The following is a 26519-nucleotide window of genomic DNA, read 5'->3' on the forward strand; positions in this document are numbered from 1 at the left end:
CTGCGCAACACTTTTGCAAGTATTCTGCCAAATAAAAAAACAATTTTTTACTTAGAAAAGAGAACTTTATGAAAGGATTATAGCTGGGGTGGGGAAGGGGAACTCTTTCAATGGGGGGAATGCTCTGATAAGGTCTGCAAGCACCTCTAGAGTTGGACAAAAAGGGTTTTTAACTTTTATAGAGAGAAGTAAACAAAGCTAGAAGGAGTTGGGTGTGGAAAATGTCAGGACTACAAACAAACCAGAGAATGTTTTAGCCTGAAGCCAGCCTATTCTTAGGAGTGGCTGTCTGCTGACTCAAAGCTTAAGGAGAAAGAAGAGACACTTAATCAAAGTTTGATTAGCCAACATTCTGTTCTTATTGATTAGAAGGGACAAACAATTCAGCTCATTATTTATGTGGCAAAGAAGGGGAATTTGAAATCTGTGCCTGCCTTATTTTAGGTATGAGGCAGGGCATCGTTCAGGCCTTTCTAGGGTTCACGGGAAGGGCAGTTCTCTGCAGTAAGTCGCCTTCCAGGGCAAGAAGGGATGGGGGGATTTCTTGACTTCCAGGTAAAATTCAACATTATCAGTTCTCTGTGTCAACCTTCGCGGTCGGTGCTAAAATATATAGTTCCTATTTTAGGGATGACAAGACTGGGCAACAGAGACGTTTATTACTTTGCCCGTGGCCACAGAGTTATAAGTAGAAGAGATGGAACTTACATGCAGGTCTGTCTGAATCCAGGATCTGCAATAACCCCTAAATTATAATATATGGCAGAGACTATAAGTGTTAAAAGAGTTTGGAGAAGAGAGGATGAGGGAGGGCCAGAGAAGTCACTGCGGCTGTCAGGCAGTTAGGGACAGTGTGCCTTACTCAGGGCAGGGACAATAAGGTCCCACATACAGAAGTGAAAGTGGCCACAGAAGTCATTAAAGCATTCAACTTTGCGGCACAGAGGATTTAACTGGAAAAAGAGTGAGCACTGAAGTTACATAGGTAAGGCAGGGCCGTGCTACACGGGGTCCTGACGAACCAGACTGGCAATCCTAGGTGTGAAACAATAGTTTGGAACAGCCGGTTTGCCGGAAGCTGCAGAGGAACGGCATGGAGATGAATCAGGCAACATATAGCAAAATGATTTAGAATGAATAAACATTTGAATGAATAGGAGGCTGGGGGAGACACCAGCAACCCTGTGCAGAGAATGACCGGCACGCCAAGGCGCTCTTTCAGAAGAAATGAGCGGACTTGGAGCCAGATACGGACAGTGGAGGTGAAAGAGAAAGCGCACACTAATAAAAACTTGGAATTTTTCTAAGTAGGTTTATAGAACTTTTGTTTTTAGGATCTTTACTCAAAATTACAAATATACAGACAAATGAAACAATTCTCATGCTCTAATGTGATGGGACAATGTGAGTTAAAGTTAACCAGGTTTCTTTGAAAAGTCTTTAAAATTCTAACATGTATTATAAGTCTCCGCAGAGGAAATATAGCATGCAGTATTGGTTAAAAATACTTTGACCATGAAAATCATTTCTTGCAGAACATCTTGTTGGATTAGTGTGCAAGCGAGTCCACTTGGGAAAACACCCTGGCAGATACAGTACTGAAGATCTACTATGGGTCAGGTGTTCTAGCAGCCGTAAGACTCTCATTCCTTACCATATTGTCATTATCCCATTTTGCAGATGAGGATACTAAGGCTTAAAGGCTTTAAGTCGTTTACTTTAAGAGTAGGCAGCCACTGAGTATTTAACTACCAAGTCTTCCTCTTCCATTTGCATAATGCTCCCTTGCATACTACGGACACACAAGGCCTTCAAAATCAGACTTTCTCAGCAGACTCCAGAACACTTGATCACTGGATTTTTCTGAGTTGTTTTCAACAATTTCTGAAGCCCTTTCCTGGGATGCAGGATTTCCTGTCTCCTGAGCCTGCTGGTACAGCTTCCATCTATTGGCATTCACCTGCCACGGTGCACGGCTTCTGGTGGTATCACTGGGGTTTTAGATTACTCCTCTCCCTTTGTTCCCCAGAACCCGACATCTATAAACATGACAACACAGGCAGGAAAGGGCACAGCGAGCAACCTCCAGCTTCTTAATGCAGGCTGGCAGGATGTGGGCAGGAGAGGGCGGGCACGGTAAGGCCCCAGCGTCTCACACATCCCTGCAATTGACATGCACCAGGCTAGTGCTTGCAGTCACTACTATCACAAACCATTTAGTGTTAAATTTAGAATAAAAACCAATTAAAAGATAACAAGGAAACATATGCTCGGGATGGCAAGACTCAGCATGACTGCTAGCTGCTGCAGGGGAGCGTTAGTGTGTCTTACAAACCCGAATCCTCCCTCACCCATTCTCAGTCTCTCACCCACACCCCTGGTTCTTCTCCACCCAAATGGCTTTCCGTGGAAAAATCACTGGGATTTTTACTGCTGCGGACGGGCTAACCTGCCTCTGAAAACCAGCGTTCAAGAAGGATCACTGTAGACCTTTCCTCGGCGTCTGGCCTGTGCTCACGGGTGCGTTGGGATAATGATGGCTGGGCTTGAGGTGCTTCCACTCGGGGCTACTGCCAGACCACAGGGCCCTCCTCCCTTACGTCTAAGGAAGGTGTGGCTGTGGCTTGGCGGCCCAGGACAGACAGCCCAGGACGGTGCGTGTGCTGCGTTGGCATCCACGGCTATGGCGGAATCCGGAAGCCAGTGGTGCCGTCGTACAAGTCGGTGATTCTGCTACAGCAGTGCACGCCAGCCAGGTCAGCGTCCCGGCTGCAGCTCTTCACATTCTTACTGTGCCACCTGGGGAGCCGCCACGGGCCTGCAGGGCCTCCACTGGCGTCTCCCTGGGAGGATTCCGCAGGTGGCACTGCCCCTGCTCGCCCTCCTCGCCCTCCACACCCTAGCAGTCACTTCCCAGTGACATTTCCTAAATCACTGCCACATCCACTCTCCCTGGACATTTCTTCCCCTTCATCCAGATCAGGCGTCCTCAAACCATGGCCCACAGGCCACATGCGGCCCGCCGAGGACATTTATCCGGCCCACCGGGTGTTTTTGCCCGGTTGCCTGTCCTGCTTAGCAGCCGACTGTCCCTGGCCCACAGTGCGCAAGTGTGGAATGTGCGCCACACCCTCCAACGGCCTCCAACGGCCTGAGGGACAGTGAACTGGCCCCCTGTTTACAAAGTTTGAGGACCCCTGGTCCATAACCTCAGCAGCTCCCACCTGGTTACTCCAAAGTGCTCCCGACTGCCCCCGCCTCTCTCGTTTCCACACCCCCAACCGTCCTCCACGCTGTTAGCGGATGCACAACCAGGGATGCACAACCAGGGATGCACAACCAGGCGCAGGCCTCTCCCACGGAGATCCCCTAGTGCTGGCACCTCCAGCGGGCATGGCTCGCCGGGCCTGCCCCGCGCCTCTCTGCAGCCTCGCCCACACGCAGCAGGGGGACTGCGCTTTCTCACGCACCTGACCTTTTCCCTCTTAGAGCTCATTTCCTGGAGCTGCCGCTGATGTTCCCTCAGGCCCATCCTGGGGCCCAGGCAGCCCTGCCTCCTCGAAGGTTCTCCTTACTCCCGCCCCAGTTGGGATTAGGGAGCTTTCTTTTGTGCTTCCTTTTCTGGCATGTGCCAGTGTCGCACTCTCATGGCGGTCCCTGGTTTAGTGGGCACTTCCCAGGGATCGACGAGCACCTCGAAGGCAGGCCTGGCTCTTACTCGTCAGTGTGTCTCCAGCACTTCACACAGGGCCTGGCACTCAGGGGAGCCCGTCTGCCCCCCTGGCTGCAGCTCCCGCGGAATCCCGCAGACTCACAGACTTGCACCTCCAGCCCTGACCTCTCCTCTGAGCTCCAGACTCCCATATCTAATGGCCTCTTTGACTTTTCCACTTGGATATCTCTATGGCAACTCGAAATTGGCAGGGCTACATGAGGCTCTTCTTGATTTCCCACCCTCTTCCCACCTGCTGAAATTGGTAAATGGCACTTCTGCATAATCAGTCGCTCAAGCAAATATCTAGGAAATGTCTTTGGTTCCTCTTCCCCTGCCCCTCTCTCCCCCAGGCCCACCCATGACCAAGCTTCTCCACCCCCTAAACAAACCGAGGTCTGTTCCTCCCTGCCCAAGTGCCTTCCTTTCCACTGCCGGGATCACTGCTTTAGCTCCCTAACCGGTGTCCCTGTGTCCACTCTGGCTTCCCCTGAAGCCATTCCCCACCCAGTGCAGGAGGCATTCAAAACCATGCATCTAATTGGTGCGCCCCCTTGCTGGCTCCCTCCCCAGGGCCCTGGCTAAGGTCTGTGGCTCTGCACGGCCATCCCGGCCTCTCCTGCCTCCAGCCAGGCTGCTGCTCCCTCGCCGCCCGCCCAACCCAGGAGCCTTCCCAGGCAGGTTCCACACCAGCCGCCCCTCCTGCTGGGATGCTGTCCTCCACCCCCCCCCCCCCCCCGCCACATCCTGGCATAAGTGCCACTCAGTAGGGCCTGCCCTGGCCACCACCTCTAAAGGGGGCAGTGCCTTGTCACCCTCTGTCACAGTCCCCTGCTCATTACCCTCGCAGCCCATCCACAGGTCACAATAGTTTGCTTATTCTTTATTTGCTTTTCCATGCTGTCTCCTCCATGCCCACTCTGCCAGCGCGGGGACCTGGCTGCTGTGCAGTGCTGCTTGCCTGGTGCCCGCCCTAACTAGACACTCCAGAGACGGCACTGACTGGCCAATGAGTGGATGTAAGAATTTTAGAAAAGAACAGCTGACAAAACTAGACAAGTTTTCTTTGGCTCCATTTGGCTTATTTACGTTTAAGTATGAATCGTTAATGGCCTCTTCCAGCCCAACGAATGCGGACACTATGTCCACACAGATCCCAGCATTTCATTACCCGCGAAGAAAGAGACGGTGGCAATTTTGAGGGACTCACACTTTGTTCTACCCAACCCTGTAAAAGAATTCGGAGACCAGGAAAGGTTGGGAGCTGGCGTCCGTGGCTGCGGGCAGTGCTGAGTGTGGACCCACTGGGACCAGAGTCCACACAGCTTCCTCGGGGAGCTGCAAAGAGGTGGAGACAGAGTCCCTGCTCTCTAAGGGAAGAGGCGAACAGACCAAATACAAACACAACAAGCTAAAAATGCCCCCAAACACATCAATATATATAGAACCAATTCCCACAGTGACTGACTAGGTCTATAACAACCTGACAGGAGGGCCGGGCAGTCAGCGCCGCAGTGGAACACACTCAGGGCGACTTTATGAGCCGCCTCTGCGGAATGAACCCAACTGAAGCAAAGCCCCAGGGACAGAGGAGAATGTCAGGGGAGCGTGGGCCGTGGGTTTCCCGTTACGCTGGTCTCCTGGTACGGGCACTCACATTTCACCGACAAAGCAGTTATTTTAACTGGCAAATTTATTGAGAAATTGAGCTGAAGAAATGCTCCTTTCTACCTTTTTTTCTTTCCTTCCTTTTTTATTTTATTTATTTATTTATTTATTTATTTATTTATTTATTTATTTATTTTTTGAGACAGAGTCTCGCTTTGTTGCCCAGGCTAGAGTGAGTGCCGTGGTGTCAGCCTAGCTCACAGCAACCTCAAACTCCTGGGCTCAAGCAATCCTCCTGCCTCAGCCTCCAGAGTAGCTGGGATGACAGGCATGCGCCACCATGCCGGCTCATTATATATATATATATATATATATGTTAGTTGGCCAATTAATTTCTCTCTATTTATAGTAGAGACGGGGTCTCACTCTTGCTCAGGCTGGTTTCGAACTCCTGACCTTGAGCAATCCACCCGCCTCGGCCTCCCACAGTGCTAGGATTACAGGCATGAGCCACTGCACCCAGCCTGTTTCCTTTTTTAATCAGCAAAAGCAATAATGTTTTACGGCCTTCTTGAACCTGCTTGGGCTTTGCAATTGCTCTAAACTGAGGGCTCTTACAGCATTAAATTGTAAGTAAGTGGAATGAATGCTATTCCCTGCCAGAGACACGTCTGCGGGCTTTGCTCAATTAAGTCTTAGTGGAGTTGTTAGTGCCTTTCTAATCACACTGCGCTTTAACAGGAGATAGGGTGGGTTTTCTGGACCCCAGGGTAGGAGCTGTGCTTAGGCACTGTCCCCTCTCCAGCCTCAGTGGGCAGCCACCAGACCTGGAGAGGTCTACAGGCAGCCTTCCCCGAGCTGCAGGGCAGTGGTCTGGGCATGCCCCGGGACCCCAGGGTCCTCTCTGAAGAAAGGCGAAGTTGCAAGGTGTCTCTGGCCCATCTGCATACCTGCGCTCCTGCTTCCCCCTTGCAGTGTCTCCCAGAGTCCCCCTGAGGGCGGCCACCTTCAGCGCAGGCACTCTGATGTTTGACAACCAGACTGTCCCTGAGAAGCTTTCCAAGAAATGGGATGAGCTGTGAAGGTGGAAAGCATCTTCTGGATCTTGCCACAGTTTTCCTTGCCTCTTCTGTGGGTCCCCCAGAGGGCTCAGCCAGCTGTCCTGCTGACACTGACTGGCCAGTTGTCATGCTTCCTTCCACATCTAGAATTTCACTGTGCATGTCAACAGCAAACACTCAGCACACACTTGCATGAATGCATAAACATCATTATCTTGCAAAGGAATTCACAGCCTTCCCTCAAGGTGCTGCTAATTGAGTTCTACATATCACTGGCTCTGCAGGCAGCAATGTATCAACAGTAAAGGAAAAATGGACTTGGAAATTTCTAAGAGAAGGAAGTTAACTTGGCTGGAAAACCATCTACTTATCATCAGCAACAGAGACTGAAATGATGTGTTCTGGAGCCTTTGACTGCTGAGATGTTAGTTATCTGCATTTCATAGTGTGACTGGCCTTTGGGGCAGGTTTGAAAATGATGTCACTATCCTTATTTTTTAAAAAACTAATTATTAATACTTGTCTGATCCATTTCTTGCTGATTTCCTTAACATTCGCTCTTTCTTATATGGTTGTAGTTTTTTTCTCTAATGTGTATCTTCTATTACTTGAACCAACTTTTAAAGAATTCCATGAGATTCAGGAAAATTCTGACTCTGAAAACAGAGTAAACTAGAAATGGACCAGAAATGGCTAGTGGCCCAAAGGACAAGAGCTTTGATGAAAAGGGTTTGATTATTTGTTGATTTAGCTCAAAGTGTTTTTGTGTCTTGTGTTTCAGTTTGAACACAGGTTGCATGCTACACCTAATACGATAAGGGAACCCCATCTGTTAGTTGGTGCATCACAAGACCCCCACTCCTCTGGAAGACCTGCATCAGCTTAATACTAGCCTGGTACCTGGCCCACCAGCTAGTCTACTGCCTGCCATCAGCATAACACTAAGCCTATTTCCTGGTGCATCAACATAATATTAACCTATTATCTGACACGTCAACTAACCTACACCTGATACCCCACCCCTCGGACCACCCCAACTTAATAAAAGTGGGAAAAATCTGGTAGACTGGACTCAGAATTTGGTGGCGAGGCCCTTCTGAGCCTGCCTCTCCATGTGCCACTCAGTTTGTCCTCTGGACCACCCACTGTAACACTTGCTGTAACAAATATACATCCCCTTATGCCCCACAAAGAAAGCTTTCCTGCTCACTTTATGAAAGAAGCAGTTATAGGAAAGGTGGCAAAAGAAAGACTGTTGCTGACTCCTACAACATTAACTGTTAGCTGGAAACTTGAAATAATAATCACTAATTGGAGGTACCCACATGGATCGACCCTGTTCCTAATAACTAATTCTAGTCCCGTCTTCTGTTTGATCACTTGGTTTTCATGTCTAGCTTGTTCTTTTAATGCCAAATTCCAGACATCACATTATCCACCCCCGTCCCACCTCCCACGCTAAAAACAATCCAAGCTGGCGATAGGAGAGGAGGATGGGCAGCTGGAACGAGACTGCCTCCAGCGTGGTAAGAGGGCGGGCTGGGGCCAGGAGGTTGGAGGGGAGGGTGCTGGGGAGATGCTCTCAAACGACGTGCTGTCGTTTCCCTTGGAAAGGGAAGCCAAAGAGATGAAAATACGGCATTCATCCATTTGTTCATTCAAAAAGCATTTGCTGACTGCTTGCTAGGTGCTGTGCATAGCCACATGCATTGCAAGAGACGGGGTAGGAGCAGGAGCGAATTCAGAGATGCGTGAATCTCTGAATTCACACATGGGTGAAAGGCCCCACCTTTCAACAGTTGCTGACCCCTTATGCATGTGAAAATATAAAAGTGATCCTCAAAAGAGGATTATTAATTGAAATCAGAATAATATATGAGCCACAAACACCACTACTAAGTTATCCCTCAGCCCCAACACCCACTTATGTTTGAACCGGGTTGTTAATGGGCCGCAGTCTGGGGACCCGACACCCGCGGACTCAGTGTCTGAACTACAGGCGCCAGAGCCCGATGGCACAGACCCGACTCACAGGTGGCAGGGAGGCTGACAGAGCCGGACACTTTCACGGGCCTCCCGCTTCGGCAGGCGTCCCCAGCACCCTTGCCCTGGAAAGGGAGTGGCCCCGACTGCCCGTCAGAAAGCCTTCCCAGGGATCTCTTGCCGCAGAGAGCGCCCCCACCCTGCAAAAGAAAAAATCTCACGTGGGTGGGAGCAGTGGAGTTTATTTCCTGCTTTTTCCCCAGAAAAAGGGTTACAATGGGGACTGAAAATGTCAGGGCGTTTCACCAAAACCTGCCTGTTTCGCTTATCCTGCTCCTAAATTGAGCAGCTACTAATACTCACAGCTGATGAGGTGATTTGGGACTTACTTCTGATCGGCTGATTACTATGTAAATGAGGTGACTTTTGTGAAAACTTGCCATCGGCTAACTGTCACCCCCAAATGGTATAAAACTGAAAGAAAACGGAAAAGAGGCTCAGAGTCTGGTGGCAGATGTGCCTCTCTGAGCCCGCGCCGGAGGCCAAGAGCTGCTCACACCTGCCGGAACATTTCGGTCCCCTGACCGGGAAACCGACCGCCTGGCCCGTGGAGCCACCAGTTCGGGATGGCACGGCGGTTGGCCGGACCTCCCCGACAGAGCCGAGCGGCGCCAAACCGCCATGTGCGGGACCTCGGCTCCCCGGGACCTCCTGCCGCCCGCCGGGCGGTCTCTCGGGACACAGTGGAGACACGACCAGCTGAGCAGCAATCAGGACGTGGCAGGGTGAGGTCCCCGGACGACCCGGCAGGCCCTCGGGCATGGCGGGAGAGGAGCTGGGTCACCTCCCGAGAGTCAGGGTGCCCGTGGGTGGGAACGTGTAACCGCTGTGTGCACGCGCGAGTGGGAGCACCCCGGTGACTGCTTGCGGCCGCTGTGTCTGTGGCCCACAGTTTCAGCGGGCGTGAGTGGGTCCCACCCTGCGGTTCTGCGGCGGGGCGTGCAGCATAACGGCGATGCACTCCCCGTGATGGGAGCGGCCAAGCCGGGCTTATGCGGGCACGCCTTGGCCAGGACGCCCCTACGCTCCCTCGAGGGACACTGCCAGGCGACACCTGAGAGGAGCCCCCACCCCTGTCTGCCCTGCGATCGTTCCTGACGGGAGGGAAGGGCTGAGGCACAGGCGGAAGCCAGGCGGGCGGGAGGGAGGGAGGGCACCGTGGGTAGCAGGGAGGGCGAGAGCGTGGGACGCCCAGTCACGCCACGGCGGTCCGCGCCCAAACCTGCAGTTCTAAGTGCATGATGCGAACCTTCGAAGGGATTTCAAGGGGATTATGGAGTCAGCGTGACGCGGCAGGCTACACCCTGTGCGGGATAGCGCGGCCCCCTCCGGCGTAGGATGGCCTGCAGAAGGCACTCTCGACCTGCCAAAAGTCCAGGCCGCGCAGTGAGTGTCACGGGAACCCGGACATCCAGACCAAGTCCTTTACATAGACTCTGGGCTGGAGACGCCCAAACGCCACCCCCTTGGGCGCGGTTCTGCGTTGATAAGGGACAGAGCAGGGTGCTAGTAGCTCGAAAGGCTCGCGCCCCCAAGACGAAGCCCATCGACCAGGGCGACTCGGAAGACCCACCACCATGCACTCCCACTGCCGCCCCTCCCGGCCACCCCGCCGCCCTGGCATGCCGCCGCCCTCAGAGCCTTCTCGGAAGCGTGAGCCCGCAGTGCGTGAGCTCACCCCGGGAGGAGCCCCAGGGAGTTCGCCCCAGGCAGAAGAGACGCCCCTCGCGCCGGCTGCGGTCCGCCGACCTACCCTTCAGACGCCCCGCATGAAGGTCAAGGACCCACTCAGGTCCAGGAAGATGGCACCCCAGCTGGGCCAGCACGCCTGTACTACCAACCCTTCTTCACGCCACTCCTGAATTGGAGCACCATGCTCCGTCATCCTCAGGGAAGCCACAGGCCCTCACCGACCTCCCAGAGTCCATCTTTCAGACCCACCGGCCGACCTGGGAAGATGCCGGCAACTCCTGCCGACACTCGCCAGCACGAAGAACGCTGACGATCCTGGCCGGAACCAGGGGGTGGCTGCGGGACCGGATCCTGGAGGGAACCAGGGGGTGGCTGCGGGATCGGGCACCGGGGACGTCTTGGACGTAGGACAATGGGCCTCGTGAGCGGCACCCAAAGCCAATCCCGATTGGGACTTTGACACGCCAGAGGAGCGAGTAGCCCTCGATCGGCACCGAGAGGCCCTCCTGCAGGGGCACGAGAAGGGGCCAAGAAACCAACCAACACGAATAAGGTCGCCCTTGTAACTAAGCGACAGATGAGTCTCCCGGCGACTTTTGTGAGTGCCTGTGGGAGGCATATCGAGTGTACTCCCCTTCTGACCCAGAAGCAGCCGAGAATCAGAGAATGGTGAACGCGGCGTTTGTGGGACAGGCGGCCCCAGACATTTGGGGAAAGCTGCAGAAGTTGGAGGGATTCGCGGGAATGAACATCTCCCAGTTAATGGAGTGGCTCAGAAGGTGTATGTCAATCGAGATCAGACGGCACAGAAGGAAAGGGATCAGAAGATGAAGAAAAAGGCCACGCTCCTGGTGCAGCCTTGGGCCAGCTGGATCCATCCATGCGGCCAGGGCCCCAGGGAAAGGGGGAGCTCGGAGGCAGCGCCCCTGCAAGGGATCAGGGCGCTAACCGCAAGGGATGCGGCGTGGGAGAACGAGCGCCCTCGCAGACGGGCTCCCACTGCGGGAAGGGGCTCCGTGTGAGGCCACTCACCGGGTCGGAGGCCCAGGCCCGACAGGGCTCGGTGGCGTGGACTCCGAGCAGGGCCGCCGGGTCCCTCGCTCTCGCCCCCGGAACCCGTGATCAGAACGAAGATAGGGGGCCAACAAATGACAGTTATGGTAGATACTGGGGCTGAACATTCGGTCCTGACAACCCCCGTGGCCCTCGCAAAACGAGATGCCGTAACAGGAGCCGCTGGCAATTGGGCGGCCAGGCCCTTCCGTCAGCCTCGGCCGTGCCGGATGGGAGGACACTGGATAAGGCTTGAGTTCCTCTACATGCCAGTGTCCAGTGCCTCTCCTAGGACGGGATTTATTGAGCAAACTAGGAGCACAGATAACCTTCCACCCAGCGGGCCCGCGAGCCCGGGCTCGGAGCGGCAGGAGCGGACCCAGCACTGGCGGTCGCGGTGCCGCGAGGAGCAGCGTGGAGGCCGCAGGAGGGAGATGCGGAGGAGCAGGATCCCATCGCGCTTAGGGGAGACTTCCCGCTGGTCTGGGCAGAGGACCCTGTCCCTGTCTTGCACACCAGCACGCCCCTCTAGTGGCCGAGGCAAAGCCAGGTGCCCTGTCTCCAGAGAAGCACGAGGAGGGATACGGGACATCCAGGGGCTGAGGCGAAGTCCCCTTGGAACACGCTGCTCCTGCCCATGACAAAGTCAAATGGAGGGTCGTCAGTGAGGCCACGACGACCCTCCACCCGGTGGTCCCGAAGCCGTACACCCTCCCGGGACTCATCCCACCGGACGCCGCCTGGTTCTGCCTGGACTTAAACCATGCATTCTTTTGCCTGCGACTGGCACCAGCGAGCCAGCGTTGTTTGCTTTTGAATGGGAAGACCCCAGACAGGAAGGGAAACTCAGCTCACCTGGACGCGGCTGCCACAGGGTTCAAAACCTCACCGACTTCAAAGAGTGACCAAGGTTTTAAAAAAAAAAAAAGAAAAAAGAAAGGAAAAGAAAACCTCACCGACGCTGTTCGGGGAGGCCTTGGCCACAGACCTAAACTCCTTCCCACGAGAGGAGACTCGCCGCACACTGCTGCGATACGTCGCCGACCTCCTGACGGGAGTGACTAAAAAGGACTGCGAGCAGGGACCCCGCTGTCTCTCACAGCTGCTCACAGATAAAGGATGTGAGGTTTCCTGGGAGAGGGCACAGAGCTGCGGACAGCAGGTCAAGTACCGAGGTTCCCACGTCACCCAAGGCGCCGCACACTGGGGCAGGATCGCGGCACGCCGTCTGCACCATCCCACGGCCCACGGCGGAGATGGTGGCGGAGACGGCGGCGGGAGTTCCCCGGGCAGCAGGATTCTGCCGCGTGTGGCTACCAGGCTTCTCCCTAAAAGCCAAACCCTTATATGAGGCATCGCGGGGCCGACAGTGGGGAACTAGAATGGACTGAAAGCCAGGGGAGGGCTTTTCAAGAATTAAAAGAGTTGCTCAAGAAAGCCCCCGCGTTGGGGTCACTGGCCCTCACCAAAGGCTCCAACTTGTTCGTGCACGAAAAGCAGCGGTGGATTTGGGCGTACTGACGCAGACGGTGGGCCCTGGCAGAGGCTGGTAGCCTACCTGTCCAAACAGCGGGACTCAGTGGCGTCAGGATGGCCGCCTCGCCGGCGAGCACTGGCAGCAACCGTCTTGCTGATCAAGGAGGCGGACAAGCTCACTCTCGGGCAAAACATCCGTGTGCAGGTCCCGCACGCCGCGGTGGCATTGATGAACACGTCGGGACACCGATGGCTGTCTAGCAGTCGGCTGGCGCAGCACCAAGGGCTGCTGCGTGAAAATCCACGAGTCACCATTGAGACTGCGGACCTTAAACCCTGCCACCTTCCTTCCCACCGAGCCAGGGCCCCCGGACCATGACTGTGCCGAGGCCTGGAAGAGGTCTACCGTGCCGGCGCCCGACCTAGAGCTCTACACAGACGGCAGCGGCTGCATCCAGAATGGCAAGCGCTGGCTGGCTGCGCAGTCACCACAGGGAGTGAGGCCGTCATGTCGGGGCCCTGCCGCAAGGGTGGTCAGCCCAGAGGGCAGAACTATGGGCGCCCATTCCAGCCCGCAGGCATGCCCAAGATGAAAGGGTCAGTGTGTACACAGACTCCAAATATGCCTTCGCTACGGGGCACGTACACGGGGCAATCTATAAGCAAAGGGGGCTGTTGACTGCAGGAGGAAAAGAAATTACAAACACGGAAGAGATCCTTCAGCTGCTGGAGGCAGTATGGGCCCCAGAGGAGGTGGTGGTCATCCATGGCAGGGGACACCAAAAGGGCACAGACTCGGTCGCCACTGGCAACAGGTTGGCAGACCCAGCTGTGAGAGAGGCAGCTGAGACCAGACAGCCAGAGGCCCCACTACCAAGAGGCAGGTCCTCTTGGCTCCTGAGTGGCCAGAAAACCCTAGAAACAAGCCAGGGGAAGACTGATGGGCGGAACAGGAGCAAGCTGCCAGGACTAAGGAAGGACGGTGGCAACCGCCCAACCAAGCCATCTTTGTCCCAGAGAAACTGGCTTACCCGCCTGTGTCCCGATATCATGGGTTGACGCACCTAGGAAAGGCTGCAGTCACTCAGCTGCTAAGCCGGTACTGTCACATAGCCAAGCTCCCCGCGGTAGCAGCGACGCTCTGCCTACGAGGCCAGACCTGTGCTAAAAATAACCTGGTGGCTAGACCAAGACCTATCCCAGGAGTTCAACATACCGGGACACCCCCTTTTGAGGATGTGGAAGTGGACTTCACAGAGGTCAAACCGAGCCAAGGATATAAATATCTACGGGTGCTAACCCGCACCTTCTTCGGGTGGGTAGAGGCTATTCCCACCGGGACAGAAAAGGCCAGAGAAGTGGTGAAGCTCCTCTCGAGAGAAGTCATCCCTCGGTACGGCTTACCCCTCTCTACTGGAAGCCACAATGGGCCGGGCTTCACAGCCGAGGCCACGCAGATCCTCTCCAAGACGCTAGGCATTCAGTGGACGCTGCACACGGCCTACAGACCTCAAAGTTCAGGGAAAGTAGACCGCCTGGACCGAACCCTTAAGAATGCACTGGCGAAGTTATGCCAAGAGACACAGCTACCCTGGACAGACATGTTGAGCCTAGCCCTATTGCGAGTAAGGTGTGCGCCGGCCCTAATGGTTATTCACCCTCTGCGATACTGTATGGCAGGCCACCTCCCATCATAAAGCACCTTAACAGGGAGGGACACAGGGCAGCTTGGAGACTTAAACCTAGCAAGGCAAGTTCAGGCTCTAGGGAAAAGCTTAGCTACCATCCACCAGACCGTTCAGGAAAGGAATCAAATTGGGCTAGGGCTCCCAGTTCACTCATACCAACCGGGAGACCAAGTCTGGGTCAGAGATTGGACACGGGAACCCTTAGAACCCACACGGAGGGGCCCCACACTGTGATATCGGTTACCCCCACCGCTGTTAAAGTTGCAGGTGTAGCACCATGGATCCACCACACCCGAGTAAAGCGAGCTGAGACGGACACACGGCTGGACCTTGCACAGCGAGACCAGACCCACAAAACCCTCTGAAACGCCAACTCAGACGACAACCTGCCAGACCAAACTGCCGAGACGGACAAGAAAGGGAAACACTGAGTGGGACAGCTGACGTTGACTCGGATCACTGTCGGGCTGCTGACCATCCTTTTGGGACTGGGACTCTGGGCTGTGGCTCCAAAAGACTGGACTAAACTGCAAAGACGTGCCCTGGTCGCCTTTTATTCTGGCTACATAGGGTGTTTGTGGGCGAACTGTTCCTGGAAAGGGTCTCCACAGCTGCAGCCATCGACTGCCCCCAGGGCAGCTACGGCAGTGCGAATGTGCTAGGACAGAGGGCCTCAGCCCGTATATGGCCCTACGGGGCTATCACCCCTTACGTAGTAATCCCTTGGAAGCTGATGCTCCTGTCTAGAGTCAAAAGAAGCTTCAAAAGGGGGGAATGTCAGGGCTTTCCATCAAAACCCGCCTGTTTCGCTTATCCTGCTCCTAAATTGAGCAGCTACTAATACAGCTGAGGAGGTGATTTGGGGCCATACTTCTGATTGGCTGACTACCATGTAAATGAAGTAACTTTTGGGACACACTTCTGATTGGCTGACTACTATGTAAATGAGGTGACTTTTGTGAAAACTTGACATTGGCTAACTGTAACCCCCAAAAAGGTATAAAACTAAAAGAAAACAGAAAAGGGGCGCTGAGCTTGGTGGCAGGTGTGCCCCTCTGAGCCCACGGGGGAACATGGCTGACTCTCCAGCTCTCCGTGAGCCACTCGGGTTTTCTTCGGCCCAGAGCTGCTCGCACCTGCCAGAACACTGTGCAGACATATTACTGTCTGAGACATGAGGCGCTCACCCAAACATGAGAAAACTCCAAGGGTGTCAAGTTCAGATTCTCACATTTGATGTAGAATCTCCCCTTGTATCACCCCTCATCTTGTGACTTTTTCTCCCCAACATATTTTTTGCAGAGAAAATTAGTTGTGGACTGGAGTCTATAACTTAATGAAGATAAAATTCCAGGCAAATATATTCTCATACTACTGGGCCTCTAGCCACATGCTCACTTCTCCTGGGTCTGTGTCACCATGGCCAGCCCAGCTCCTCATCGAGCTGTACATTAGATAAAAGAAAATGGGCCATTTTAGCTTAAAAAGAATTGACCCATTTTAGCTTTCTGTATCCAGGAAATAGAACAAGTTTGGCCATAAGTAGAGTTTCTTCTCTTCATATCCCACCCAAGAATCCAGGCCTCTCTCTTCTCCTCAGTCTGCTGTATAGCAGTTTCATCCCCTAGGCCCTACATTATTCTAGGAGCTACGGGAATTCAGAAGGCAACTGCAAGGGCGTTGTGATCGCTATTTCATCCACCTGGGTGGTTCTGCACCAGATCTTTGCACGACCAGCTCCTTCTCATCTTCCAGGTCTCAGCTCAAAAGCACGCTTGCTTGAGGCCTTCTCTACACCTGCTGTCCGAATTTACCTCCAATCTTCCACCCAACCTCTAGCACATCAGTGGGTTTCTGTTTCTTCACACCACCTATCACTATCTGAAAGTATTGCTTTATTGCTTTCATTTATTTGTTGCTTGCCATTTTCTGTCTTTTTCCACTAGGATATAAGCTTCAGAAAAAACAGAAAAATTTCCTGTCATTCATCATCATATGCCTCGTGTCTAGTCCAATATCTAGATATAGAAGGTGTTGAATAAATGAATGAATAAGCCCATTCCCAGGAAGCAATCAATCAAACTGTGAAAGCAAAGCTTACATATTTGGAGTAGTTGAGACTAATCCAGAATATGGTATAATTACCTACTAAATTGTACGATATAGACAATATGTTACTATTGTCAGGTCCATAATTATATATGAAAGGGGTTTTGACTCACCACCAGAATCATCCCATCAACCAAAATACTCTCCAGGTTAGAATGTGAAACTATAACAATTTGTGGTTTCTAGAGGAAAACAAAACAAAACAAAACAAAACAAAAATGAAGGCTTCTTTTCAATACTGTTTCAAGCAACCTACATAGAGTTTGTTTGAGATAGTAAAATGAGGACAGTGTTGCCTCCAGTACAAAGCTAAAAAATCAGTTTATCACTTTTAATCCTGATTGCTGGCATGTTTCCAATTCCCTGCAGTGCCCGGGAGCTTAAGACAGTTCAATTCTGCACACAAGCTGCTTTCTGCACACGAGCCTAATGATCAATGGCTCAGCCAGAGAAAAGTCCTGGTCCAAAGTGAAAACCACTCAGAAGGGTCTTCCTGCCTGTGACAGCCCTCTGAGGAGGTGGCACTAGGACGGGAGCCTGGAGACCGCCGTGCCATGGCTGCAGTGTGGAGCTGCTACACTAAAAGGGACAAAGGGCTCAACAAGAGAACTCAGCGCCTGTGGGTCTCAGAGAAGAGCGTGCACCCTACTCAGAACGTGGCCCTGAACTGACAGCCTTGGCCTTGGCACCATCTGGGAGCTTGTGTGAAGGGCAGAGCATCAGGCGGCACCCAGACTACGGATCAGAACCTCCATTCTAGCAAGGTCCCAGGTGACACGTGCACATTAAGTGTGAGAAGCACTTCCATACAGGGGAACAAAAGCTGCTCCAGCCATGGTGTTGTCGTGGACTGTGGCCCCAAACATCCTACAGCAGTGAAACTCCAGAAAACTCGAGGTGAGCAGCAGTGGCTCCGCCGTGCAGTCCAGCCCAGGTAGCACCTGGCCCCGGTGCATTCACCTTGACCTGGGTCTTGCCGCACCTCATTTTGTCCACTGACTTTCCCACTTTGATGCCCTCTGATCTCTTTCTGGGCAACTGAGAGGCAAAAAGGCACGAAGCCACTCTCAGTATTTTTCAGCAGGTAAAGGCATTCTTTTTTATTTATTTATTCACACAAAAAATGTTATGCGATCTTGTTTGGAAATAAAGAAATTCTTTTTAATCCTGGCTTTGCTACCTACTAGTTTTATGACCACAGCCAAGTTATTTAAGCTCTCTGAGACATTATTTCCTTATCTTATATAAAATGGGGAGGGCAAGACTGAAGTGATATGTAAGTTTGAGGATTAAACCCAGAAAGCTATAGAACATACTTAGCAAGGTGCCTGGCTCAAAGTAAGTGCACAAAAAATAGTAGCTGTTTGGCATTACTATTTTTAGTAACTTCCTCTGTCAACCTACAGATCCAGTTTACTCTGGACTCACAGAATCAGAGCCCAGGGACTTGAAGACTCAGATCAAATCCCCACACCTGTGTGGGGAGAGCCTGGGGCCGCTTCGGGAGGCCCCTTCGAGGGCTCCACCAGGCTTAGCTTCGCCGGCACCTTCATCAGGCCCCGCGGCCTGCGAGCGCCGTAGAACAGCTGTCTTCTCCAGATCCCTCCCTGCTCACCGCGGGGCTCTGCACGTAGCAGGCCCTCAGCAAACATTTGTTGAATGAATTAATTAATCATTTAGAGAAAATAGCTGCATGCCAAGTTTCTTTGCTGCCTGAGTGCTAACTTTGTTGTTGTAAATGTATATAGAAAGATCCTTTGGAGTTAGTTTGCAACCCTAGGGTTATGAAACATAAAGCATTGCAGAAATTTAAGTTATTACTCTTCATTGAATTTTTTACAAGTTTGTGTTCTTAATCATATTTTTATGCCATGTGCTGCAATTATGCTACTTAGCCTAAGAACTACACCAGCCTCAAACACACTAGATCTGGTCTCTGCTGACCAGTGCTCACAGACCGGGATGAGAAGGCTGACTGGCGATTCACTGTTGTTCTTAGTTCAGTCATGGCAGAAGGCTGCTCCCAATGCTGGCAGGGGTGCCAGCTGAGCCTGTGCTGGGCTATCTCCACACAAAAGCACGCTGGTGGGAAGCAGCAGACTCGGCACCCTGTGTGGTAGAAATACAATGCCACCCAGGTGGCTGACTCTTTTTTGACTTTGATCTGACTTGTGCCTGCTTAGAGCTGCAGGGTCTCTTTAGGGGATGAACTCTCAGCTTGTGCCTTGAGGAAGAAGTCATTCTTCTCAGCTTTCCCCATGGGAAGGAAGCAACAGGCTAGAAAAAGCATGTGGAGCCGGGCGCGGTGGCTCACGCCTGTAATCCTTGCACTCAGGGAGGCCAAGGCGGGTGGATTGCTCAAGGTCAGGAGTTCGAAACCAGCCTGAGCAAGAGCAAGACCCCGTCTCTACTATAAATAGAAAGAAATTAATTGGCCAACTAATATATATAGAAAAAACCAGCTGGGCATGGTGGCGCATGCCTGTAGTCCCAGCCACTTGGGAGGCTGAGGCATCAGGATTCCTTGAGCCCAGGAGTTTGAGGTTGCTGTGAGCTAGGCTGATGCCACGGCACTCACTCTGGCCTAGGCAACAAAGCGAGACTCTGTCTCAAAAAAAAAAAGAAAAGAAAATCATGTGGGTTGTGCACTAGAAGGTGCAGTGGAAAGGAAGAGCTTGGTTATTGCAGTTTGTTCACCCAGATTACCCCACTGCAGTGCACCAAAAGCAATGGTAAGAAAAGGCAATGCCAAAGGTCAGATCTAAAGCAAATGAAAGTGATATTGGAAAAAGAAGGAAAGAAAGACCCAAAGAAATCCAGTCCTGAATGGAGTATGATAAAATAAAAAGAAAGAAAGAAAACGTACTGTGCTTAGTGTACCAGGTGGTGGATTACAACTAAACCCCTGAAAGGTCTTATGTGAAGAAGGTTTACGCTTTCTTAGTCATTTCCCTGGGATCTACAGATCACGCTGGCTTCTTCTGAAGTACGGAAAGATAAAGGATTCCTTTAACAAACTGTGGGTGCCAGTGACATGTCAGGTGCTGTGTCAGGATGAAGACCCAAAGATTAATAAGACGTAGTCCTTCAACGCTGTATGCGGAAATTTAAAAACGAAAAGAAAAGAAAAGAAAAAATTAATACAATGTGATCCTATTGTTTTGTACTTCCTTCCAGACTTCTGTCCAAAGTTCAGCTTTCTATAGATATAATTGTGTGTTTCCTCTTTTCAGTTAATTTTATAAGTCTTCACTCAGGATAACATAAACTTTTCAGAATATACTTTTCCATCCTTTAAAAGGGTTTTATTATAAAAGTGGCATATGCTTGTGGGGAAAACAATATGGAAGTTTTCAGCACAAAAAAGTTCTTCGTCCACATCCCTAATCTTGGAGCAAACAGATAATTTGCTCTTACATATAAATGAGGTTATTTTGAGATTATATGCATATTTCTCTATAAATATATTATGTACGTTTATATGTGTGTGTTACATATACACACATACATGTATATACACACATACATACATACATGATATATATAAAATATATAGGATATATATTTTTTGAGAGAAAGGATAAAAGATTTTAAATATATGTATATATATATATACACATATAATATATATACACATAATCTTTTTAAAAGTCCAGACCCTAATATATGTTTTCTTCTATAACTGCTTTGCTCACTTCCAAACGGCCGGGAGTAGAACCTCCCGGGCGGAGAGAGAACCGGCTGGTAGCAATGGTTGCTGATTGCCTCTGGGGAGTACAGCTGGATTACCAGGAAATAATAACAGGGAGGTTTACTTTTCATTTTATTCTGCTTTTTGCATTTTGAATACTTCATAAAATAAACTTTTGAAATTAAAAAAAAGGAAGAGAAATATGATAAGTGCTGTGAAGTCTATTATTATCAGAGACAGCGTGCAGGGAAATGACAATCCAGGGAATGTGGAGAGTGCTGCCAGAGGATCCATATAAAGGCTGTGAGAGTATAAAATAGGCATCAGAGAGCTCTGCCCAGAGCTCAAGGGAGGAGTGGTGGCGTACCAGCCCGCTCTTGCATGGTCAGAAGGAGGGATGGCAGGCAAGGTTAGGTAGATTGAGAATCACAGGCTCTGAAGTTCAGAAGTGTGAAAACCTCAATGCCCTCTTCCAAACAAGGGGGAACCTTGGTCCTACACCCAATTTGGGGCCTGACACTGGGCAGGGTATCATTTGATAGTAAATGGCAATTTATAGAGCTCACGGGGCAATTCAAAAATTCAGGGAAGAAACAGAAATCATAGCCAGGAAGACTAATTTGCTCATCCTATGGGCCAAGAAAGAGAAAAAGGCCCCCCTAGAAATTAGGCAACAGGACAGACACCAGGAAACAAGAGAAAAAGAGAGTTTCAAGTGGAGGACAAGAGAGGGACCCAAAAGCAAATTTCTGAGTGAGACAGACTAGTGGTAGAGACTTTAGAGAGAACACTTGTGGCCTTGGCCTGGGGCAGGGAGGGAGTCCCAAGGGCCCTGAACTATGTGGAAGCAAACGAAAGGGTTCTGGATTGGCCGCAAGCAACCTGTGTCATCAGAGCCGGGTGCTCAGGGTTGGCAGTAGTCGGTCATGCAATGGCTGGAGAGGTCAGAGGGGTGGCGGGCTGACTAATGGTGCCCCAAGTCCTAATCTCAGGAACCTGCGAATGGTAAAGGGGATTTTGCAGATGTGATTAAATTAAGGCTCTTAAGAATAGGGATATTATCCTGGATTATCTGGGTGAGCCCAGTGCAATCAAAAGGGCCCTTATAAAAGGGATCTGGGGGAGTCAGAGTCACGGAGAAGGCCATGTGACTCAGAGATTGGAGCGATGTGCTGTGAAGACGGAGGAAGGGGTCACAAGCTAAGGAGCACAGGTGCCCCTAGGAGCTGGAGAGGACAAGGAGAGGATTCCTCCCTCAAGTGTCCAGAAGGAACCAGACCTGCTGAGACCTCGACTCAGTCCAGCAAAATTGATTTTGACTTCTGGCCTCCAGGACTGTAAGAGAACAAATATGTGTTGTCTTAAGCCACCGAGTTTGTGGCACTTTGTTACAGCAGCCATCGGGGACTAATACAGGAGTGAAGCCTGCGTTGCTGCGGGGAAGGCGGTGAGGAGTGGGTGAAGGGCGTCAAGCTGAGGGACGCCAGTAAGCTGCATTTTAAAAAGATGACAGATGGTGAATTATGGAAAGGAGTGGAGTGGCAGGAGACTGAAGCACAGGAGATACGTGCGGAAGCTATTTCAATCGTTTTTATAGAGAGGTCCTGGAAGGAATGGGGAGGAGAGACACCTGTTGGGGACTGTTTCGGTGGAGGGAAGGACGCCGTGCGGCGGATGTGGGGTGGAGGAGCCTGGAGGGCGCCCCGCCGTCCTGGCAGTGGCCTTCACGGGACACAGCGGGGCGCGTGGGCAGAGGACGGAGAGCGCTCTCCGCGGCCGCAGACTGCCCAGGGGCGACCCCGCACCCGGCCGGTGACCTGTGAGCCTTGAACCGAACCGGAGAGGAGCCGAGGCCGAGGTGCGGCAGATGCGACGGGAAGCGCCCAGCAGTAGCGAGGAAAGAGACGGGTTGAGCTCGAGCCCCTGGAAAGTGATGAAACGCAAATGATTTCTTTAGAGGAGGGCGGTCAAAAATGAATGAGGAATAAAGGCTAGAGATTCATGTAGAGAATCTGGACAGAGTAGCTGGGGGCGACGAGGGAGGAGAGAATTTTCCAGACGGCGGCCCGGTGGGCAGGGACAACTTGCTCGGCTGAGACGGGCGGCGCAGGCCCAGGCTGGGCATCAGGGCACCTCTGAGGACGAGGCCGACCTCCCTCTCCAGCGCCGTCCCACGCAGCATGTCGGGAGTTGAGGGCAATAATTTGAAGAGTGAAATGGAGTTGAGAAGGTAGAGAGAAGATGTGGAAACTACTCTTTTAAGTAATTTGGTGGTAATGCATTAAAAAGAAATAGCAGGAAAAAGGTCACGTGTTTATAAAAAGATTATTTTCTAGAAAACACGAGGCTGGAGAAGAGAGAATTCAGGGGCTGAAGAGAAGGCAGAGATCAGAAAGCAGAGGAATAGCGAGTGGGTGAGGTCTCAGAGGAGGCAGAGAGGGAAGGAGCCGGTGCGCAGGAGGACAGGGTAGCATGGGGGCTGGCAACATTGTCTGAGACCAGGGATGGCGGGACACGATGGAATACGTTTAGACATGGGACAGGGGAGGTGGGAGAATTGGAGACTTCCATTTCTGATAGTCTCCAATTGCTCTGTATAAAAAAATTAAGATAGGCTAATCTTAGGTGATTATAAATGGAAGTATGTTTTGCACAGGCTTCCATAAGACTTATTTACAGAGAGATGATGCTCAATGTTGGTATGGCCAAACCACATAGGCGAAGTATGACAAATAAGTCCCTGTTGAATGGATGACTTCCTTCTGAAGGTCTGGCTCAACACACCCACCTCTGAAGTTTCATCAGTCAGGTGTAACTAAAGCATGCTACATGTCTACAAGAACGCCCGACGGAAGTCACCACAGCAGAAGGGCTTTGACCGCCACCACCGCCACCACAACCAGACAACAGCGACAATAAACAGTTGTTGAGTGCTCACTATGTGCTTGGCAGTGTGGTAGAATCTGGGAATTTAAAGTTAAACAAAGCATAGAAACTACTCTTGAGAATTTTGTGATTTTGTGGTCGTTTACCTAAATGACTAACATGAGTACACTTCCCCACATAAAGTAGAATTCATATGGGTCCGTGAATTATGATAGCTGGGGGCCACAGAGGGCATTGCAGATGGGGTCCAGACAAGTAACTGACTAAAGCCATATCACCTGCCTAAGTCTAGATTTCCAACCCTTAAATCCTGTGCTCTTTCCATTTCATTTCACCTTGATAAATGTTTCTTTCCTATTCAATCCATAAGCAATTTTGGGTGAGTGGTCATAGGAACAGAAGTCAAAAACAGAGAAACCCTTTTCACTAGAAGGGTTTTAAAGGCAGAGCAGGCAAGAACATATAATCGAAGGTCGCAAGTCCAAAAGGAGAGTCCGCTTGTGTGTCATGGAAGGTACAGCCCCCTCAGCACACTTGTCACCCTAGCATAAAGTCTCACTCTGTATCGGTCCTCTCAGAGTGCAGAATAGAAGGACATCCTCCTTTGTCGTGTGCACTTATCATTGTTAGTCAGTAACATGTTCCCATGCAGGGTTCTGGAATGAAAGAAAATTAGGGCTAGGGAGGAGGAAAATATTTAAAGCAAGAATCAGACTAAATGACAAAACATATAAACCCTATAACGTAGAGGCAAGGTTTAGGTGGTAGACATGGACAATTGACAGAGACTGAAGTTGACATAATAAAATGTTTGAATATCTTTTAAAATCCATTACAAGCATGGAGGTATATAAATCATATTTCAAATAACTAAGGTCAATAGTTGGGCTGAGGCAAAACAAGCCCTTGAGTGGCAAGAGAGGCTTGAGATCAAGATGCGTAGCCAATGATGCCAGAGTGTGGACATATTTCCCTGGGCTCAGTGTTTAGCCTTAAGGATGCTGCAGCGCTCGGGCTAGAAGCAAAGGATAGAGAACCAGGAGCTCTGGGTAAGGTCAGCCTCTCATCTCCACCAATCACAGAGCCTGGCAACCCCGGAGCCACTGGCAGGCAGACACGGCAGAGGATTCAGCCTCTGGTTCAGCCCCCAGGCTCCGGCACAGGCGCAGGACAGCTGTGCCAGCTGGAACTGGCACTGCCTATATTTGCTTGCATTACACTGCTCTCTTGGCAAATTGGAATCAGAACAAAGCTAAGATCCTTAAGTCTGAAGAGATAACAGAAGCCTGTGTTGTGTCTTTGAGTTTGGAAGTACCAGGACCTGGGGGGATAGTGCAGCAACTGTGGCCCAGACATGCGCCTCTCGCTTCTTCCTGAGAAAGGCCCAGCCGGAGGAGAGGCTATGGCGGCTCTGCCACCTCTTGAGCAAGGCGAAACAGGAATTGGTATGAAGCTCAGAGAACCTAAGGCATCTCAGCCACAGGGTCACATGTGCCCCATAGTAGCTGTGCTGACAGCAGAGGTCCCTTGTCTCAGAGGGACCCTTCCTTGGCCATTGATTCTTAAGGTGACTTATTTCTTGAGTCTTCATTGCATCATTTAGCAAGTCACATATCCGCAACGGGGCCTCATCCAAATGCCATGTGGAGAAGCTCAGAAGAAATCTCGTGAATGGCAATTCTAAAGCCATTTTGGTTGATCAGATTACAAATATCCTGGGCAGTGCTCCTGCTGTACCAGAAGGTGAATTAAGGTGGTTTCAAAAATTCCAATTGTTTATACTTACTTGGACTGAATACTAACTTGTTGTCGAAACAGCGGACACGGATTTTTATTTGTGAGCCCGTCATGCTGACCTGTGTAAACACTTGGTCCAGTGGGGATTTTCTTACAGCACAACAGCAGGAAGAGTGAGCCCCGGCGAGGGCGGGACGGAGCGAGACTGTCCCAACTGCTGGAGAGGGATGCAGGCCGTGCAGGGCGCGGCTGCTGGAGGAGGGGGGCGGCAGTGAACCCCACTCTTCCCGCTCCCCTGCTGCCTGAGAGCAATCCCATGCTTTGCCCTCGCTCTGCGGCAGAGTGGCTGGTGGCTGGCAGAAACCTTTAGACGCTCTCTCGGTGATAACTAACACAGTGATCACGCACTTTTGACCCCATCCTACATCTGAATTCCTCCAAACACCTTCCTTTGAGATTTAATTTTAGCAACCAAACCTTGGAAATTTTAAGGATTAACACAGAAAAGTAAGGGAAAATCTTAATTAATTACGTTCCTATAGAATCCTTAAGTTGGGTCCTGTGGGTCACAGTTGGGCAGCCAGTGCTGGTGTGGGGTGTAGAACGTGCTGATGAGCAGGCCACTCACCTTTACTGATGTCTTCGTATTCCATCCAGAGTCGCCGCTGGACCTGCTTGTTTGGGTACCAGATAGAACAGGACTCCTCGAAGCCATAGATAGCTTCCTGGATGTAATGGTTGCCAAACTGGTCCAACAAAGCCACAAAATCTGCCCGAGATGTAGCCCCATCCAGCGAGTGGAGAGCATTGCTGAGGGCTATGGAGAAACATCACCCAGGAGCAAGAGTCAGGACTCAGAATTTGGGCATATGGATTCCCAGGGAATTCAGCCCAAATGCGGACGCGCCTATGTGGCCCAAAGTGATGTTGGAGACCTGGCTAGAACTATTAGGTGGATGTTTCCACGTAGCTAAACCAGACATTTCAGTTACTAAGTGAGTAACTTTTAACCCACTTGGTCGTGTTGTAAACTTTGTGCAAGTTAAAATAGAACACTGCCAAATCTCTACTCCTGCCCCCCCCCCAAGTCAGTGTTTTCTTCTTCTTTTTAATCACAGGTCATGACATTAAATCAATTTAGTGAGTTCAAATAATAGCATTTGAAGGGAAAAAAAAAAGAATAGCATAGCTTAAAATAGAAGCACAAATACCAGCAGAGAACATTTCACATGGGAAGATGCAGCATTGCTTCACGAACCTTCTGTCGTGCGTGTGTGGGAGTGTGTGTATGTAGAAGGTCACAACATAAATGTATTCTAACTGTGACTAAGAAAAGGCAATTGCAGAATATTGCCTTCAGGCATAGTAATGGGCACTGGAAAGACAACAGAAGAAGAAAGGTAAAAAACAAAGTCGCTAATATGCTGCTTATATTTTATTTCAGAACATCAAAAGTAAAAGAACTGGGAAGTGACAAGTGGAAGAAAGATGTTTGCCTTCCCCCCATCACCTGAGCCAAATCTCCTTGGGTGTGCTGTCTCTCTTTAAGAGAATTACTATAAACGTGTTTGAGAGATGGCCTATAATAAATTTTCCAAATCTGATACCTTCCGGATCTGGCCAGTGTTAACACAGTTCTCTTTTCTACGCACCTGTGTCCTGTCAGGGCAAGGAGGAGTCTGGTGCCAAGGTCCACATCCCTTACGATGCCATTTGTGACTTTAAAGGCATGTGGCAGCAGAGGTATTCAACTGTCAACCCCT

General features: G+C 51.0%; 1 protein-coding gene across 2 annotated transcripts in view; it reads right to left on the minus strand.

Moving 5' to 3' along the window:
• The window catches only part of ASTN1 (astrotactin 1), a 315886-nt gene that overhangs the window by 50411 nt on the left and 238956 nt on the right, over nt 1-26519 (minus strand). For both annotated transcript variants that reach the window (XM_012765031.3, XM_012765030.3), the window contains exon 16: nt 25385-25573. In XM_012765031.3, coding sequence (XP_012620485.2) covers nt 25385-25573 — 189 coding nt within the window. The remainder of the gene's footprint in view (nt 1-25384; nt 25574-26519) is intronic.

The sequence above is a fragment of the Microcebus murinus genome, chromosome 2, assembly GCF_040939455.1.
Source record: "Microcebus murinus isolate Inina chromosome 2, M.murinus_Inina_mat1.0, whole genome shotgun sequence".
Classification (NCBI taxonomy): domain Eukaryota; kingdom Metazoa; phylum Chordata; class Mammalia; order Primates; family Cheirogaleidae; genus Microcebus; species Microcebus murinus.